This window comes from Mytilus edulis, chromosome 6 (assembly GCF_963676685.1).
Source record: "Mytilus edulis chromosome 6, xbMytEdul2.2, whole genome shotgun sequence".
In the NCBI taxonomy this organism is placed as follows: Eukaryota; Metazoa; Mollusca; class Bivalvia; order Mytilida; family Mytilidae; genus Mytilus; species Mytilus edulis.
In genome coordinates, this window is record NC_092349.1 from 253,800 (window position 1) to 273,040 (window position 19,241).

Consider the following 19,241-nt stretch of genomic DNA (forward strand, 5'->3'; position numbering starts at 1 on the left):
AAAATGTATTAAATAGTTATCTACCCTTTTCTCCCTCGATTGAATACTTGGGCGTATTGTGATATTAGAAATTAAGGTAAATTGTGTCTAATTAACTAAATATATAAGTGTATAATTGTGGTCTAGTTATAAATATCAACAAAATAAATTACCACACGTAAGGAAAAGTTTGAAATCGTTAGGAAATATGTTAACAATGGTTAAGAAAAAGACGTAAATAAACGGGATTGATAATCAGGATATACTTCCTGGTACAATAATAGTTAATTGTGTCCGTATCAGTCACTGGTGCAACACTGTCTGCCAATGACGGTCTATGTTTATTTTAATTGCTTAAATAGTTTAAGAAGCAATTCCATTCACTTGTAAATTATTCCAAACATCAATTACGCGCCAAGAAAATTGTTTGATACAAAATGTTACATCTAGGCTTGATCATTTGCTTTGTTAATGTCCGTGTGTATTATTTCAAATAAAAGTAAAAAAATCTTTCATACGCTTTCATACGCTATATCTTCAATTTAAATGTATCCGTCATTAAGAGAATGAAGTGTGTATGAGTACTTTAAATCTTGCTAGGAGATGACCGCGATTTCGCAGTACAATTTGGTAAATGTTGACAAAAAAAATTCGCGGTCAGTAAATCGACTGACCATGTGCTGGATGTTTTCTGTGGTATAAATATTGATTTAAAAACATTTTATGGAAGTACAAAACAAATCATTTATACGTTATATCCCAACTATTCCGATTTTGTATGGTTTCAAATGAGTTGCGGCTCAGTAGTATAGATATCATACTACACATATCTGGACTTCATTTAGTTTCTCTCATTTTTCCCTTTTTCAAGAGAACTTATATCTTTATTAAATGCATTTTAATAGATATTTCCATATTCTCAAGCGGTAGTAATCAAGCTACAAATAATTCATACAAGAATGTGTCCATAGTATACGGTTGCCCCACTCGTACTTTCATTTTCTATGTTCATGGGGAACATGTGTACTGAGTTTTAAAGAATCCTTGTAAAGAATCACTCTGATTCAAACAAAAATTTTTCTGAAACTGATATTATCAAGATGCTTGATTTCTTGATTGACAACATATTTATTACGTTTGGAGGACGTGTTTCAACAGGCTGTCGGAATTCCAATTGTGCCCCTCTTATTGCCGAATCGTTTCTTTATTATAATGAGGCTGACTTTATACAGGAACTTCTTAGGAAGAAAGATAAGAAGTAAGCAATATCCTAAAACTTTTACGTTCCACTGTATAGACGATGCTCTCTCACTAAATAATACAAAATTTGGTTGCTATGTTGAACGAATCTATCCCATCGAACTAGAGATAAAGGATACTACAGATACAGTTAAGTCTGCCTCATATTTCGACTTACATCTAGAAACTAACAATGACGGTCGGTTGAAAACAAAACTTTACGACAAAAGAGATCATTTCAGCTTCCCAATAGTGAACTTTATTGCTACATGTATGTAGCAACATTCCAGTAGCAGTAGTGCTTACGGAGTATATAACTCCCAATTGATATGATAGAGGATTGATGTTCACAAGGAAGCTATTAAACAAAGAGTTCCAAATGGTGAAGTTGGAATCATCACTTCGTAAATTTTACGGACGCCATCGTGAGTTTGTTGACCATTATAGTTTAACCGTTTCACACATGATATCGGATGTGTTCCTTATGTCGTAACTACAATACCCTTTGCTCGGATATGACCTACGGAATTAGACTATTTATCGGATTTCTACTAACATAATTAGCAACACGACGGGTGCCACATGTGAAGCATGTTTGTTTTCGATCTGTGAGTCTGACTGTCCCTCTGGTATCAAAAACTTTAACCAAACACTTTAACCTAAAACTCGCACTATCATTTTCTAAATTCAGTGGACCATGCAATTTTGGTAACCATTCTAATTTGGCATTTTAATTAGAACGATCATATCATAGGGAATATGAGTACTAACTTTCAAATTGATTAGACTTCAACTCCATCAAAAACTACCTTGACCAAAATCTTTAACCTGAAGCTGGACAGACAGACGAACGCACAAACGCACAGACCAGAAAATAAAATGCCCCTCTACTATCGTAGGTGGTGCATAAAGATGTAGATAGATCTTTTAAACTAGATTTCCTGTTGATTAAACCAAGAATACTATTAACTTTAATCATCTTACCAACGACACAAATAATTTGAATTTTATCGATTTCATAATATGAACATATGAAGAAAAAAAAGCTGATTTGAAGAAATTGATTTTTAACAAAAAAAAGTATAGAATCTAAACAAACACAATTTAAGCTTTGTTGATACTGATTTGCGTCGGTCGTCTTTTAACCTATTTATGTAAATTATTCCTAAACTACGAACCATTTTAAATAAAAGTTAACTTGATTTATCATGAAAATCACATGAAACGACCTTCTGGCGATGATGATGTGAAAACAAAAGTCAGCTCCGATTTTTTTCACGTTCGTTTCGGATCCATAATGTATAATTGACAACTTTATACAAAGTCTATTTCTTTCAGTAATTTTTGATAGAAAAAAAAAAGAATTTAGTTAGTGAGATGATAGAGTGAAATGTGTTTTATTTAGATATTGTCAATGGGTTTAACAATTGTCAGAGGCCAATATTCATAATTTCTTACCCTAAAGGAGTTATTATGCTTAAACGACAATGTTAAATTAGTTTAGGCATTACAATTTTGTATACAAACAGAACCTGTAGACAGCAAAATATGTTCATCGAAGATGGCCATTCGTGGCTGCCTGCTCTTCCTAACGGTGCTTGATTGAAGAGAAGTGTTTGGGTGTGATACATGAATTATTTTATGCTGGATAACTTTATTTCGAGGATGCATGTCTTCTCTTGTCGATTATATATATATATTAGCTATTCATGTCATAATTGCCTATTGGTTTAATCCCAGGTTTGAACGACCTAATTGGTGAATAGAATGTCGATTCTTGAATCGTATTTTCCCGGATCCTTGTCATGATTTCCATACAAATGTTCATCTATTTTGAAAGATTACAATCAGCACTAATTCAGAAAATAAAAGAGATAAATGCATAGTTTTCAACAAGTTAATGTTGCATGTAAATTTTAACAAAATCTGTATCCATTTAATGTAACTTGTGAAGCTGACCTCAAACCATTCAATACCATGTATCAAATATACATAACTGTCTACGTTACTCAACAGGACACACTACATTTCGAATTTGATTAGTATGTTAATCATAAAAGAATTATGGGTAATTTTTTAATGCTCAAACGACAACACATGAAATGAACACGTGGAAGTTTTGAACGCACGGTTTTGTTCTCACATAAAATGTATTGAATCGTGTAAAATTTCAACACTCACTAACTTGTGGATGAGGGTATAAGTAACTATTTTTTAAATATTTAAAATGTTATGTATTTTATCTTTTCTAGGATATGGCTTCAAAATTCCCGAGCAAGTGTTGTGGAATCTGTTCTAGAAGAAGTAGATCCACCAAATCTGTAAAGTATTGTACAGACTGTGAGGACGGGCTCTGTACAGAATGTTTAGATTTTCACGCACACATTAAAAGTTTTGATACTCATCATACAATAGACATTGACGTCGTCGAAGGTAAACCATTGGTTGTCAATAAATTCTGCAAAGTTCACCCAGATATGGTTTTAGAATACTTTTGCACCGATCATGATACAATGTGCTGCCGGTCATGTATAGCTAGTGATCATCGTTCATGTGACAAATTACTACCAATTGAAGTATCTGCAAAGGGAGTCAAAAGTTCAACCATGTATGAAGAAATTGCCAAAGATGTCACCACTCTAAATTCTGCAATAAACGAGCTTCAAGATAAACAGAGACAAGGTATGACAAATCTTAAAGCTAGTAAGATGGCTATTAAGGAAGACGTTAAAGCAAGATTGCAAGGATTCATTCAGGAAATTGAAGCAGCTTTAATGTCTGAAATAGACAAACTCCACACAGACCTCTCAAACGAAGCTAACGACAACCTTGACAAGATATCTGATCAAAGAAGAAAGATACAACTTGTTTCTGAACAGTTTGAATCTGTATCGAACCATGGATCTGAAAGTCAAATATTTATGCTGATAAATAATACCAAAGAAGAACTGAACTGCAGTGCGAATGATTTTCAAAAACTACTGTCGTCTCAAAAAGATGTATCTCTTTCGTTTAAAGAATCTGATTTATTGGCCGTTTTGAAATCATTTGGTTCAGTTGAAATCAAAGAGGCTTCAATTGATATTAAATACAAACCCTTGAAGATACAGCAAGCACAAAGCATCCAGCAACAGGGGAAACGCCCAACACAATTTCAGTTAGATGTGAAATTCACAGTACCTGGTGCAAACATTGTCGGCATATGTGTCACAAAAGACAATAGATTGTTCATGTGCAATAATGCTGGTTCCAGTTTATTTGTTATGTCTGACAAAGGCAAATCATTGGCAACAATTCAAATGGGAGTGAGACAATGGGGGATAGATTTAGAAGAAGACAGCAATACAGCATGGGTCACACTACCATATATACAGTCCATTCAGACAGTAGATATGGTTACAATGAAGAAGGGACCGCTGATAACAGTACCAAGCACTTGTTATGGTATTGCTATAGTTGATGATCAAATCGCTGTTGGTGGTTGTGGAAAGATATACATAATCAGCAAAACTGGTGACGTAAAGAAGACACTTGATGTTGAGAATTATGCAGTTTACTCCTTATCAGTTGGACAAACACATCAACTTTACTATGCTCAGGCTGATATAGGAAGTTCCTCATTAAAAAGCGTTGGATTAGATAGAAAATTTTTGCCAATCTCTGCTGACGATACGAACTACGTGATCGCTGTTCAAAGTGACAGAATAGGAAATGCATATCTTCTAGAATGCCAAGCATCTAATCTTAAGTTGTTTTCATTTGAAGATAACTCTCTTAAAACTATATTAACAACAAAAGATGGACTACAATCTCCCTATGGCTTCACTTTCAGTAAAGATTTTTCTAAGCTTTTCATTTCAAATCACAATGCCGGTGAGATTTTGGTATTTTCGTGTAATTAAAAATCACAGACTTTCAGTATTATAATACATGCAAATTATGTCCGTGTATGTTAGTGTTTTAGAAATAAAAGAATTGAAAACCTTTTTGGCAATAGAAAATTAGGAACGAGAAAAAAATGTTTTATTTCAATTCATAATCCTGACAGTTTTATTGGAATGTGTTCCTTGATATTCAACGATACAACTACATTTTGGTTTCAATAACCTGGCGAAAACGTTCATAAGTTCTTTAGTCATCACTTGGCGTCTGTCGTCGTCGTCCGTGCACCAACCGTTGTCGTAACTTAAACAAAATTATTCCTATGAAACAACTGATTGAAATTTTACTAAACTTTACCTGAATGTTCCTTGTGGTATCAAGTTATAAAATTCCAAAAGGGGAATTCATTCATCAGCAAACATGGCCACTATAACTTAAAACAAAGATTAAATGCCCCTGAAATGTCTATTGTTTACAAATTTCAAAGTTTTTTTGGTGTTTTCGTTTGCATTTTTATGATGCACTTTGTAAATACAGCTGTATTACAAACCACGCCTCTTTTGGTGAGATATATAATATTCATATATAGTTTGTTTTGTTTTACTACTATATTCCAATTATGATATATATCATGTCTATGTTTCATCTCGTAGAGACATAACTTGGGATTGTTACCAGTATAAATAAACTCATCATAGATAGGATTGAAATTTTGTATTTGCGATAGACGCGCGTTTCGTCTTCGAAAGACGCATCAGTGACGCTCGAACCACCAAAAAAATTAATAGGCCAAATAAAGTACGAAGTTGAAGAACATTCAGGACCAAACATTCCTAAAAGTTATGACAAATACAGCTCAAGTAATCTATTCCTGGGGTAGAAAAGCCTTAGTATTTCAAAAATTCAAAGTTTTGTAAACAGTTAATTTATAATTATGACCATCTCCATGATAACTCATGTCAACACATAAGTACTGACCCAGTGGTTTTAAATGAACTCATCATTGATACCAGGATTGAAATTTGTAAATACACATTAATTGCGGCCAAATGGAATTCTGAGAAAGACCAAAAGTAAAGTGATGGGTAGTACAGAATTTTAGTATAACTTTAAAAATCTTAGAAGTTTAGGGCATATGAATGTTGAAAATAATCTTTGGTATAATAATGACTAATGACAAAGACTATCATCTGATAACTTTAGATATTGAAGTGCTGGTGGCCATCTTTGAGGGTGGCTATTTTGAAAACAAGAATTTCCAATTTATCAATATCATTATTCACTTATTTTCAATCATTTACTGTTTGCATTTAATAATGTTTTGATGCATTTACAACTCGATTTACAAATCATTATTATACGACTGTTGCTATATATAATGGATATTCACCAAGTTTGCCTAAGTAACTATTAACCACGGAAAAGTATGTATGTACGTACTATAGTTAATGAACACACTTTATCGCAAAGGATAAAAATTGTAGATTTTTAAAAATTATTGGAGCTGAAAATCTAAAGAACAATTAGACAGGAAAGATTTTATGAAACGCCAAGAGAGGACACGTGAGGATTAGCAAGTCCCGCTACAGGTAGATCTTAAAAGAACAGACATAGTCATTGCAGCGGGTTATCTGTTCTTTGATGCTAGCATACAAAGATGTTGCACATTGAACAATGTTGAATTCGTTTTTCGGTTCACTCGACTTTGAACAGTTAAATACAGGCAATGGATTTGCAGAAACAATCCAGCATTACAAGACAAAATGGTACTATAATGCTGTCAAAATGATTTTTTTCAGATCCAAAATTATTTCGTCAGGAAAAGCAGAAACATATTTCTGAAGTCGATGAAAATACCAGTGCAGAAGCCAGGCACAGTTGTAGTGAATCAACAAGAACAATAAGTGCAGTGATTTTTTTTTGTGATAATGTATCTGACAATTTGCACAAAGTACCGACAAATACTTCTTGAATCTGCAAAACAAGGCAATAAGACAGAATCCAAAGACACAGAGAGAAAGTAAAGGAATATGTCATTCATTGAATTTTACTTGCCGAATCAATATGATACATCGACGGCTAACAGTCTGGAACAGATGTTGTGTCAATCTATGAACTTGCTGATATCGCTAAATTGTACAGTAAACACCTTGAGCAACTTTGAGTTGTCATGGAAGGATGATTAATACAACGCTTTTCAAAAATTGGATACTAGCTGCCATAGAAGATATACAAGCACACATGGAAGTAGCTTCGTTCTCCTGATAGCTAGAATAGATATGATTGATACTAAGGGTAATTTACATAGACCTTCAATGAAGGCTTTCAACATGAATCAGTTCCACAAACACCGATAAAGGTGGCTCTCTATCTGAGTAGTAATAAATTGTAGTTGTACCCATTCAATGGCGAGTTACACAATTGAATTTTTACATCTGCGAAATGTTTAATGCTGTCTGTGACACAAAAATATATTAAAAAAATGCAAAGCGTTAACCATACGTCATTTTAGTGCTAGAAAAATGTGACCATAAACATTTTTAATTAATTTTGGTGTTCGAACACTGCAATTAATCCTGCGGATTATGTAATCAGGGGCGTAGCTATCCGGAGGCACGACAGCACGTGCATCCACGTCGTTTTCACAAAAAAGAGAGAGAGAGAGAGAGGGAGAGAGAGAAATTAAGAAGGAAAGAAAGAAAGAAGGAAGAGAGAGATGGATTGGTTAATCGGAATCGAACAGAGTGATGCATCTATTAATTTTTATTATGAACATGATATTTGTTAAACGTTCGGAGACTGTTTGTGTCTTTCCCATGTCGAGAGCTGCCGGTAGACAGCGACATCGTGTAAATGTACCACCTGAAACTCCCAGTCAGTAACTGGAAACGTGCAATGTTTCTACCATTTCTTGATCTCCTGAAACACAAACTTACACGCAGATTGGTTTCTAACGCGGAGAGCGGTTTTCTGCCCAGTATTTGAAATCAACAAAGCCAAATGGGATTAATTAGGAACCAATCAGCATATCATTTGAGACGTATATAAATGACCTTACTCACTCAGTTAACAATGTAGTTTCGCGAGGAAGTTGAACGATGGATTTTAAGGTGGGATATAGCAGCGGACGCAAAGCCATCCTCTCTTTCGGAAACTCTGCCAATGACAAACAGTGACTAATATCCAAACATCTACATTTGTCTGCTGATTCTAGTTACAATGCCGGTGACAACAGCAACAGCAGAGAGAAGTTTTAGAGTAATGAGAAGAGTGAAAACTTATGTCCGCTCTACAATACATATCTATACAGAACGACTTTCTAGTCTGTCCATCCTTCATGCATACAAACATTGGGAAATTTATTTTGAAAAAGTTATTGATGCATTTGCTGTTAAGAAGAAACGTCGTTTTGGGATTCCTTTTTTTCTGACCAGATTTAATATGACTTAATTCAAGTTTGAAATTCAAAAGTATGATTCATTATTTTGATATGTTTAGGCTAACTCCACATGATATAGTATTGTGCTTATGATTATGTTTTTTTTATACATCTTTGCTTACATCCACTTCATTTGAACTTTACAAAATTTCTTACATCCACTTCCATTTACACTTTGGTGGATAGTTGTCTAATCGGCAATCATACCACATCTCCTTATTTGTATATCTACTTTGCTCAATACAAATACTTATATATGGACAAAATCTCCGTGATTTTAAAAGCTCCCACGTCGTACAAAAAAACACAAAAAACAACATGTTTTAAAAGTCTCCATTCGACTGGAATATTTCGAAGTTAAACAAATAATTGACAAAAAAAAACAACAAAAATGTACAAATTTTGATACGGTCGTAACTGTTTTAAAACGCTATATATGATGAGCGTCCGGGGGCTCCCCCCCTGGTCCCCTGACAGGGCTTTGCCCTGGACCCACTGGAGGCCTTGGGCGGCCCCCAGACCCCTCGCCCTTCGGTTGGTGATTCCACTTCATTAACACAGGGGCTACGCCCCTGGTAATAGCTACTTGGCCAAACTATAAGTACTACAAAATAGGATATCGATTGTTTTGTCACTGGATAACACCATAACTCTATCCAAACAAGGAAGATAAGCTAGTAGGGTACTTAAAACTCATACGTTGAAGAAATATATTGACCACAATATGTTAATGGTAAACGGAAAAGAAGAACAGAAATAAATAAAAAAGGAGGCCTACAGAACACTTTGACTCTCTTGATTTTTGTCAACAGTTTTTTTAATGATCAATTTTACATCAATTAATTTTGTTTTCAATGGAACAACTGCTTAAATTTAAACGTAATATAGTCACTACAGATTGATTGATTTGTTGGAGTTAAACGCAACTTTCAGCACTATTGGCTATTTCATGGAAGTAACATTTAACTGTTGAGGAAATTATGAATGCCCGGGAAAACCACGGACTTTCAGCAGGAAAACTGGCAACCCTAGTCATATTTATTAATAATAATATTGATGCCACGTATAGGGTTTCAACTCACTACCTCAGTATTGACAGATTAGTGATACAAGTTAAACTACGTTTACCATACGGTCTCCTGCAACAAAAAAGACTTTAACTTAAAGCAAATTTCAACAACAACAAGAAATATAGCATATCATACAAAAATGTTGATCATTATTGATAATAAACGAAAATAATGACTTTCAGGAATTTTTATAGCTCCTGAAAATGCCAAACATGTGTTAACTTTGATAATACGTCTCACAGAAATATGATCCAAACAAAATAGTTAGAATAAGATACTATTGTTGTCGAAGCATACGATCATTACTCTCTATTCTTTGTCTTTTGGGTCCATTTTTCTCTATTTCTTATATTTGTTGCCTATTATTCTCTATTGTGAAAACCATAATTCACACCCTCTCTTCTAACTGTAAAAGCCTGCATGATTTGTTGAGTTTCATTAACGTCCATGAAATGTTGCTTGTGATTCAATCAAATAAATGTCAGCTTAGCTTATAACGAAAGGGAATACCTAGATAAATATATATATGTTAGCGGCAATAAGTGAAATTAGCCATTAAGCTTAAATGCTAGGCAATAAGTTAACGCATAGGCATTAAGTCTAATGCCTAAATGATGTTAGGCATTAGTCTTAAATCCTGAAAAATGTGTCCAGGCATTAAGCTTAATACCTAAAATATAAATGAGAGTAAATAAAAGACGTTTATTCAATTAAATACAAAATATACATTTGTTACATATTTAGCATTACGAGAACTGAAGTGTAAATGGTCATCTACTGGAAATAAAATCACAGATAATCCTGGCTATCATAGTGTTTGCTTGCTTCAGTTGACTGTCCATGGTTCCAGAGCGATGGCGAACTCTGTTTGTATCAATTGTACAATTTGGACATACCATCTTCGAACCGTATCCCTCTTCACTAACTGTAGTTCCACATATAACATGAATGTGTTTGTCACATTTACTACACATATGTGCTCCCAATGTGTCTTTTTCACATACATAGCACTTTAAGACATCCTGAAAAATAGTTTGAATAAATAATAAGATAAAAACATTTTAATTTGGTGTTACTATAATATTTTTTCAAGCCGGACTAGAATAAATCTGTTTTTAAAATTTAGTTACAATTTTTTGATAATAATGTTTTTGTTCATAATGATCGTTCGACTTAATACTCAATCTAAATATCTGTTATACATTAAATTTTACATGGGAATACTGTAATTCTTTAGTTAAAGCCCTCCAAGATTAAAGATTCGTTTTATTACTTTTTAAAATATTTCTTATTTCTTTTTACAACTTAGATACCCTTTGCGTTTCTTCAGTGATGGAAGTAGAAGTTACATATTTGGTTTTGAATTTGATTCTTGCATATAAAGGGCATTGTCAATGTTTTCTGTAGTATTTGAAGTTATAGGTTGGTTATTTAAAGACTCCGTCTGGAACTGAAGTAAGTCCTCCTCCTTTTCTAAGGTCACCAATATTTCTTTTGGAATTTTGGTTTCTGATGTTAATCAAATTGTTGCACATTTACCAAACAAGGCTTCATAGGTGGATCGTTCAATGCCATTGTTTAGAGCTGAATTCTTTTGAATCTGGACGAACTTGATACCAATTGACCACTTTGTTGATTCATTGTCCCTCAACCATGCAGTTAGCATGTCATAGATATCTCCATTCGATCACTCAATGCTACCCTGTGATTAAGGATGTCTTGGTGTCCCATGAACGATAACAAGTTCTGGCCTACATTAATTTTAACTCGGATATGCCAAACCTGTAATACTACTTGAGGAAACCAGTTTACATAATTTCTAGGTGTTTGCATTTTTCCAACAAAATTCCGGTAATCATTTTTGTCTTTCATTTTCGAAATGTACCCCGTTGATTCCAAATATTTGTCTTATGTGATTTTTATAAAACATAACCATTTACTCTCCAAACCATAAGTATTCGACTAAATAAATAATAGCTTATATTAAAGAGAGAAGAGTTTACATTCTTTTCCATGTAAAAGACGACACCAAAACTTTACCATCCGAACTCACATTCACAAAATTACAGTAAGCAAATAAAAAGGTGACAGTCTTGTTTTGAAATGAATAAATAAAATAACAAGTGATTGTTTTATCATTTATGATGAGACACACGTGTGTGTCAATCACTTTGACACTAATTTTATCAATTAGCTAATCCAGTTATCTAATTAAATAATAAATAAGATGTTTTTATCTTTACCTGGCATTTTGTAAGTGTAATCGTAAGAAATATTTACTTAAGTGTCTCGTTCATTCCCGGACCCCCTACCTCTTTTTTTAAAATTCAAAACATTGGTAAACACGGACATTTAGAAAAGAATGTAGGACAGAAAGTCACAGACCAAAAGTGAAGGACAAAAAGACACAATTTAGTTACATCAACTTTGTAATTAAGCTTTATTTTATAATGAATAGCAATGATGATCAAATAATTGTTAAGAAAATAAAGTGTCAAAGGGGGTTGGTTCTTAAACGGCTTCATGGTGCCAAGAAATATATTCTTAGCATGATTAAAATTCAATAATTTTTCATTTATCAAGGCTAATGAACAATTTCCTAAACTGTCAAATGTATATAAGAAAAAGTAAATATTTCAATATCTTTCTCTAATATATTCAAACAATTGTCAACAAATTATTTGTGACTTTTTGCGCTATAAAATTTGTGACTTTATGTCCTGCGACTTTTTTCTATTTTTTTCCTGTGACTTTTTTCCCTGTGACTTTCTGTCCGTTAACTTAAGAAAAGAGATAAAATGAACCGAAACGACTAAGGCCGAAGTCATGTATGGCCTAAACAACATATTGTCGTCGTCGAAAGGGTTTGTGGCCGAAACCTCTCGAAAGCGATAAATATGTTACAAATAACACGCAATATTAAGAAAACAAGTTGCTTTCTTTAAAAAAAGAAATGCAATCGTAAACCCAAATGCTTGTTTGGCATTATATATTAGATAATTGTTTAATAAAGATGTACTGTTTTATATTACTTTTGTTGTGCATAAGAATTAGAAACTGACATTGCCTGTTTACTTAATGTAATACCGGCTTCACACATCAACGTATAGCTCCGATGTACGTCGGCCGTGGTAAAAAAATCATGCACGCTACCAATACGCTAGTAATTTTGATGCAATCAACCTGTCAATCATATCTGTATCGTGTGCGCAACAAGCTTAAAGCGTGTATTGGGTGTGCGTGAAGTGTACCTAAGCGTTTCCCCTAGTCTTTCTACATTCCCAACTGCAGGTCTGTCTATATGTGAATGTATGTCAATACGTCTGTCACATTCACCCGTCTGTTTATATGTTTACCAGTCCGTCTATGTTCGTCTACATTTTCACTAGCTTTGAAATACCTTTCGGTAAGTGCGAGTACTTTTATTTCAGTGATTTGTGTCTATTGTTTTTATGTAAGTGATTATTGTGCACCGTACCCATATTTTTAGGGACGCGAATTGCGGCTGATATTTTATTTTTATATTTGGTTCATTTGGGAGGGTTGCGTTTATGGCCACCACATTGTTTATTTGCCAATGCCCATTCTAAAGCCAGGAACATATAGTACAGTGGTTGTTGTTCATAGTTCATGTCGGTCAAGTTTTTTTTCAATAAGGCTGTTTAGTTTTGTTTGATTTTTGTTTTCAAATCTTAATGGTCGGGGCATTTAATAGCCGACTAAGTAGGGTTTTTTTCATTGTTGGAGGCCGCTCGGTGGCCTTTAAATACTTACTACCACGTCATTGTAACTCTGGTTGATACTTGTATCATAAGTGCTGGACCATGACGGTCGATCCTATGCACCTTTGAGGCAGGCGGGATATTTTTGTAGATCTTGTACAGCTCAAACTAATGGGAGTAGTTCCTGTACTTTTATGTCTAGTCCCATTCTGCACGGTTGGAGAGGGTGTAATATGTCTGTAGGTTTGATGAAGTTTCACCCGTATCGAACTTCTTCTGAATGAAAGGCTACGAGTATTTTTGTATGCAATGTGCCCTTAATTTACAGGTATAGTATACGCTTGACAAACGCTTAAGCTGAATGAAAATTTGTATGTTCCATTAAAATTTCCTGGAGTAAAAGCTTTCACCAAGCGTATACCTTTGCATTTCGACGTACTTCAAACTTATGCAACGCGCGCCTAAACGCTTGCTTAGCGTTCCTCTGATGAGCAACTAAGTTACGCATACGATGATACGGACTTTGTTAATTTTCTGTTTTGACTGATTGTTTTACATTGTCATTTTGGGGCCTTTTATAGCCGACTATGCGGTATGTGCTTTGCCTGTTGTTGAAGGCCGTACGATGACCCATAGTATGTATTTCTGTGTTATTGTGGTTTCTTGTAGATAGTTGTCTCATTGACACCAAACCACATCTTCTTTTTTATATTCGATATCTTATCGCCGACCTTGTTAAGTCTGCTAAAATTGCATGCATGCATGATTAATGTTTAGGTTATCAGTCGTAATTAAAGTGGCACATTCAATTCGTTGTTTCATTGCTTGAAGTATTATTTCTTATATCTGCATGGTCAAATGTGTATTTTTTTTAAATAAATTTTAGATTAAGATTTCAGTGTTATTTTTTTCCCCTTCATATTGAATATTTATACTATATATCAGTCGCATTTGAATGACGTAAAGGATTCAGAGGTTATGTGACCTCCTTGTTTTAAAAATAAGTAAATAACATTGCAATATTTAAACAAAGAAAATAACTTTAAATTTGCAATATTAATGAAAATAAATACGGACATACACTTTCATAATTAATTTTAACGTTATTTTCAATAAACGATATTTTTTTTTTCGAAAAATCCTCGTTTTTTACACCTATTTGAGGCACGTATTTATGATTATGTTTCCACGTCCTAGGCGTAAAATTTCAAGAAATTGCTAATACTTTTTTTATAGATTTTATTTTTAATTATTCTCGTTCAGAATATAAATCGCATTGTTTACATGAAATCTTATCTCATATCTAAACACAGCTGGTTTCACCGTTTGACTCTAATTAAAATACTACGCATGACTGTAGGTTAATATTAGCAGCTTGTAATCATGTGCAAGGAAATATTATATCATAATAAATTTCAGATCATACGTTAAATATCTCTATAGCAACTTAAGACGCTAAGCCTAATACTTATTCAACAGATTAATAAGCTATTGCGCATGTATTGGAAAGATGGTCATAGAAGCTATTGCGCATGTATTTGAAAGGTGGTCATGTTCTGTTCTGTTCTGTACAGGTATTCACCTCCGTTTAATCGGAGCACTCCACTTATCGGATGAGCAATTTAATTTACACACCGAGATTGCGGATATCTTTATATTTACATTAAAAATATGTACGACTAAAAGAAATATTTTTAAAGTCTTAAAATATTACGACGATAATAAGTTAAAAATATTATGTACACATCACAATTGCGGTAATAAGAATCAACACGATATCACGGTAAAAATGTATGCAGCTAATGTTCACCACTTGTATCACAATAAAAATGTACACAGCACAAGTTGCAAATACAATATCACGATAAGAAATGTACACAGAACTATTGCGGCAATAGCGTTCACCACTATATTGTGATAAAAATGTTATTTACAGCTTATTTAATAAAACTATAAGTGCCCTGCCAAGGCTATCATTAAAAGTATAAATCACGCACTTCTTGATAGACTGATACAAGTTAGCTTGGCATCCCATGCAGACTGTACAGACTATATTGGATATTGCTCTTGATTTGAAGATATTATAGAGTGTACTAGTTAGCTTGGCATCCCATGCAGACAGTACACACCATATATTTACGATTTCGGTGTTATATTACTTGAAAACTTTAACAGTTAAAATCTAGAACATGTTAGTAAGACTTATTTGCTATTTCAGTATTTAAATATATACTTTAGATTTATAAAAGTTAAAATCTAAAATAATTAGAGCCTTCATACATTTCTTTTACTTGATGTCACATAAAAGTTTTGTTCGCTTTATATGTAACTGGTAGCAAAGATCTTGTGTTTGCCTTTCTATATCCAGTAGCTTGTCCATTGGCTGATTATTCAGTATATTTGTCTTAGAACAATCCAGTATAATTTCCATCAGTATTTCATCATTACTGACGTCGATTGTACCACCCCCTTCTATCTCTCTTAGCTTGTTGACTAGCTTCGCCATGCATTTTTGTCGTACATCACCTAGCCTAGTACATTCCAGGAGAAAATGTTCAAGGGTTTCATCATTGTCCTTACATAGCTTACAGTCAGGCAGTACTATATTTTTACTGAATTTTGCTTTTATACTTTGAAGCATGTAGCTACCAGTTACTAGCTTACATTTCAATTCCGCTTTTTTGATGTCATATTGATTATTTCGAACACATTTCCAAATGTTATGCGGATTATTTACCGGATTATTTTGCAACGATAAATGTTTGAGTGTTGATTTTGTATTACATTCTTCTGTCCAAATTGAGGACCAGTAATCATTTATGGCTTTTTGAAGTTGTTTTTTCCAAATATATTTTGATGGAGGATTTTTCATAATTTCTTCTGCTGTTGGGAGTTGATATTTTTGTAAAATTTTGCTTATACGACAGATGAAGGAATTGTCAAATTCTGTGCTGATTTCTAGTTCCCATTCTAGGATTTGATGTTCTATTGAGACATCTAGGCGAGAAATTGAGAGAAATAAGGCTAGCATGTTTTTGTCCAGTACCGATTCAATGGGTTCAGCTCCTATTAGTATATATACTGCTGCAGATGCTGTCCTATCTGATAGACATTGAAATTGTTTGAACATTTTCCTCTGTAACTTTTCTAGTTCAGATACATCCTTTTTCATGCATATTTGTACTTCGAGTCCATAAAGATAGCGGGGGACAACATATGTTTTCCAGATCTTTTTAAGTACCAGCGGTGACATTCCTGTTCTGGCATGTAGGCCAGAACCTAGCAAGGCATATATAGTTTGCCGGCCAGTTTTTAGCCTTTCGTCCAAGTTGACTTTGCCATTTGTTGCCCTGGTGATACCTAGATGCTTCAGCTTTTCTACTCTTTTTATTTCTTTTCCATTGAAGCTGTATGAATGCGTTTGTTGCTTTAATCCTTTAGATACGCACATTATCTCTGATTTGTCTGGATTAATTTTAACCATGTCTCTTTTAGTGTGGAAGTCTATAATATTGAGCATTGCCTGTAAATCTGACCGCTCACCCAGTAAGGCAATATCGTCCGCACATGTAGGAGAGCCTACTTGTATGTTGCCTATTTTTGCGCCTAGATTACTACTGGATATTGCATTGAGAATGGTATTATTGTATCGCTTGTATAGCAGAGATGATAATTTTGCTCCTTGACGGACCCCTTGCATGATATTGATACTTTCTGATGTTTCATTATTCCACTTGATTTTGAGAGACAGATCTTGATAGATGTTCCGTAGTAGGATCCACATATCTCCATCAATTCCATCATGATAAAGCTTATTTAACATGATCTCATGACTCAGGGTGTCAAATGCCTTTTCTGCATCCAGTGCAACAAGTTCTAATAATATTTGAAGAAGACGATATATTAGAATAGTTTCAGTTGTAATAAAGGCTGCGAAGAGGCTTGATGCGCCTTCTGTAAACCCTCTCTGTAATGGATTTTGTGATGGTAGTAGCTCATATTCTAGCCTTCCTTTAACGATTGATTCAAAGATTTTAGAAAAGATACTTGTTACAACAATTCCCCTGTAATTTCCAGGTACGGTTTTATCCTTCTTCTTTTTTCTGGTCATGAAAGAACAGAAGTGTTCCGAATAACATCCGGTGTTCCAAAAGACTACATCTATCGTCCAATATATACTGCGTAAACCCTCACGGTTTACGCAACTGAGGGTTTATGCAATAAATTAAATGATTATGTTAATTCAAGATAAAACACCCGCTGGTGTTAGATTTACGATTCCGTTTATTAAACTAGACGAAAGTAAGAAATTACTTTCTAAACTAGAAACATCAAAAGCAACAGTATACTTGATGAAGTTGTTCCGTTTTTCATTGAATTAATTGTCATCGGAAGCTTTAGCCCCAAGTTTAACGTATTCAATAAACTTAAGTATACTAGAAGGTGTTTTCCCAGAAAATCTTGAATAAGCTGAAGTAAATCCAATATTTGAAAATGGTGATAAACATATGCCAGAAAACTACTGACCTATATCAATACTTCCTACATTATCAAAAATATTTGAAAAACATGTCGCAAAACATTTTTATCTATATCTGTCAAAATATAAAGTATTACATGAGGCACAATCTAGATTCCGATCTAACCACTGATGTCAGACAGCCCTTACAAAATTAATTGACACATGGCTCAAATGTATTGATGATGGTAATGTTGTAGGAACAGTCTTTCTAGATTTAAAAAAGGCATTTGATCTCGTTAATCACGCCATTCTCTGCCATAAATTACATTTATACAAAGTCTCTTATCATTCAATAAAATGGTTTGAGTCGTACCTGTCTAACAGTAAACAAAAAGTGTGCTCCGGTAATACAGCCTCAGAATCTAAATGTATTAAATATGGGGTTCCCCATTGCGCCAAGGGTCCATTTTAGGTCCCCTTTTGTTTGTTTTATTCATAAATGACATGACTTTAGAAGCCACTCATACAGCCATTGATATGTATGCTGATGATACAACACTTCATACATATGGAACATATGGAACAAATAAGGAAGAGGTAGAAATAAAACTAAATTACGATGCCAACACCATAAATAATTGGTGTCTGAACAATAGGATGGTTAAATCCCTTAAAACTACCTCTATGTTGATTGGAAGAAATAAGAAATAAGAAACGGACTTGGCTAGGATATGATATGAATATATGTATACAAGATAGCCCAATCACAGTTGAAATACAGAAACTTTTTGGTGTATATATTGACAAAAATTTGGACTGAAAATTTCAAATTGATGTATGTAAACACTTTTAAGTTCTCTTATCGCACTGCTATCTAGAACGGGGCAGCCCCGATGTTCCGACACCTCGTTAGTCCGACACCCCATTGGTCCGACACCTCACTAGTCCGACACCCCTCTAGTCCGACACCCCATTGGTCCGACATCCCATTAGTCCGACGCCCTATTGGTCCGACACACCAACAGTCCGACAATACAATTAATTCCTACCAATAGTAGTAAGCTGATACTCAGAAACTTACTAATTTGTGAACCTAGTAAGTGTTTATCTTTACGAGGAACAACATAAGATAACTTGCATACCGAAACTGTGAACACACCCCTCCACATCAATTAACATGTCAATTAACCCGCTATCCGAACGGAATTGCTTACCCCTCACCCCTCCATTGCGGGAGATGCAAACAACAATCTCCATCTTCAACTCATTTATTGGTAAATGAATTGTTTCAATATTGTTGATTAAAAATATACATTCATTGGTTAGTTCAACCTAAACCAAAAACTGTGAGTTCTTTCTGTACTTATTTGATTGTTTATAATTGTTTGTCCAATTATATAGATCTATTGTATTTGAAATAAAAAAGAACACAAATTCAGGAATTTTTC

The 19,241-nt window shown here is 34.0% G+C and overlaps 1 protein-coding gene across 1 annotated transcript; it reads left to right on the forward strand.

Annotated features, from left to right (window-relative positions):
- On the forward strand, positions 1-5,250 carry LOC139526876 (uncharacterized). The gene is made up of 2 exons (XM_071322009.1): positions 1-76; positions 3,471-5,250. Exon 2 carries the CDS (start codon positions 3,474-3,476, stop codon positions 5,118-5,120), a length of 1,647 nt encoding a protein of 548 aa, XP_071178110.1. The 5' UTR covers positions 1-76; positions 3,471-3,473; the 3' UTR covers positions 5,121-5,250.
- Positions 5,251-19,241: the final 13,991 nt, after the last annotated feature.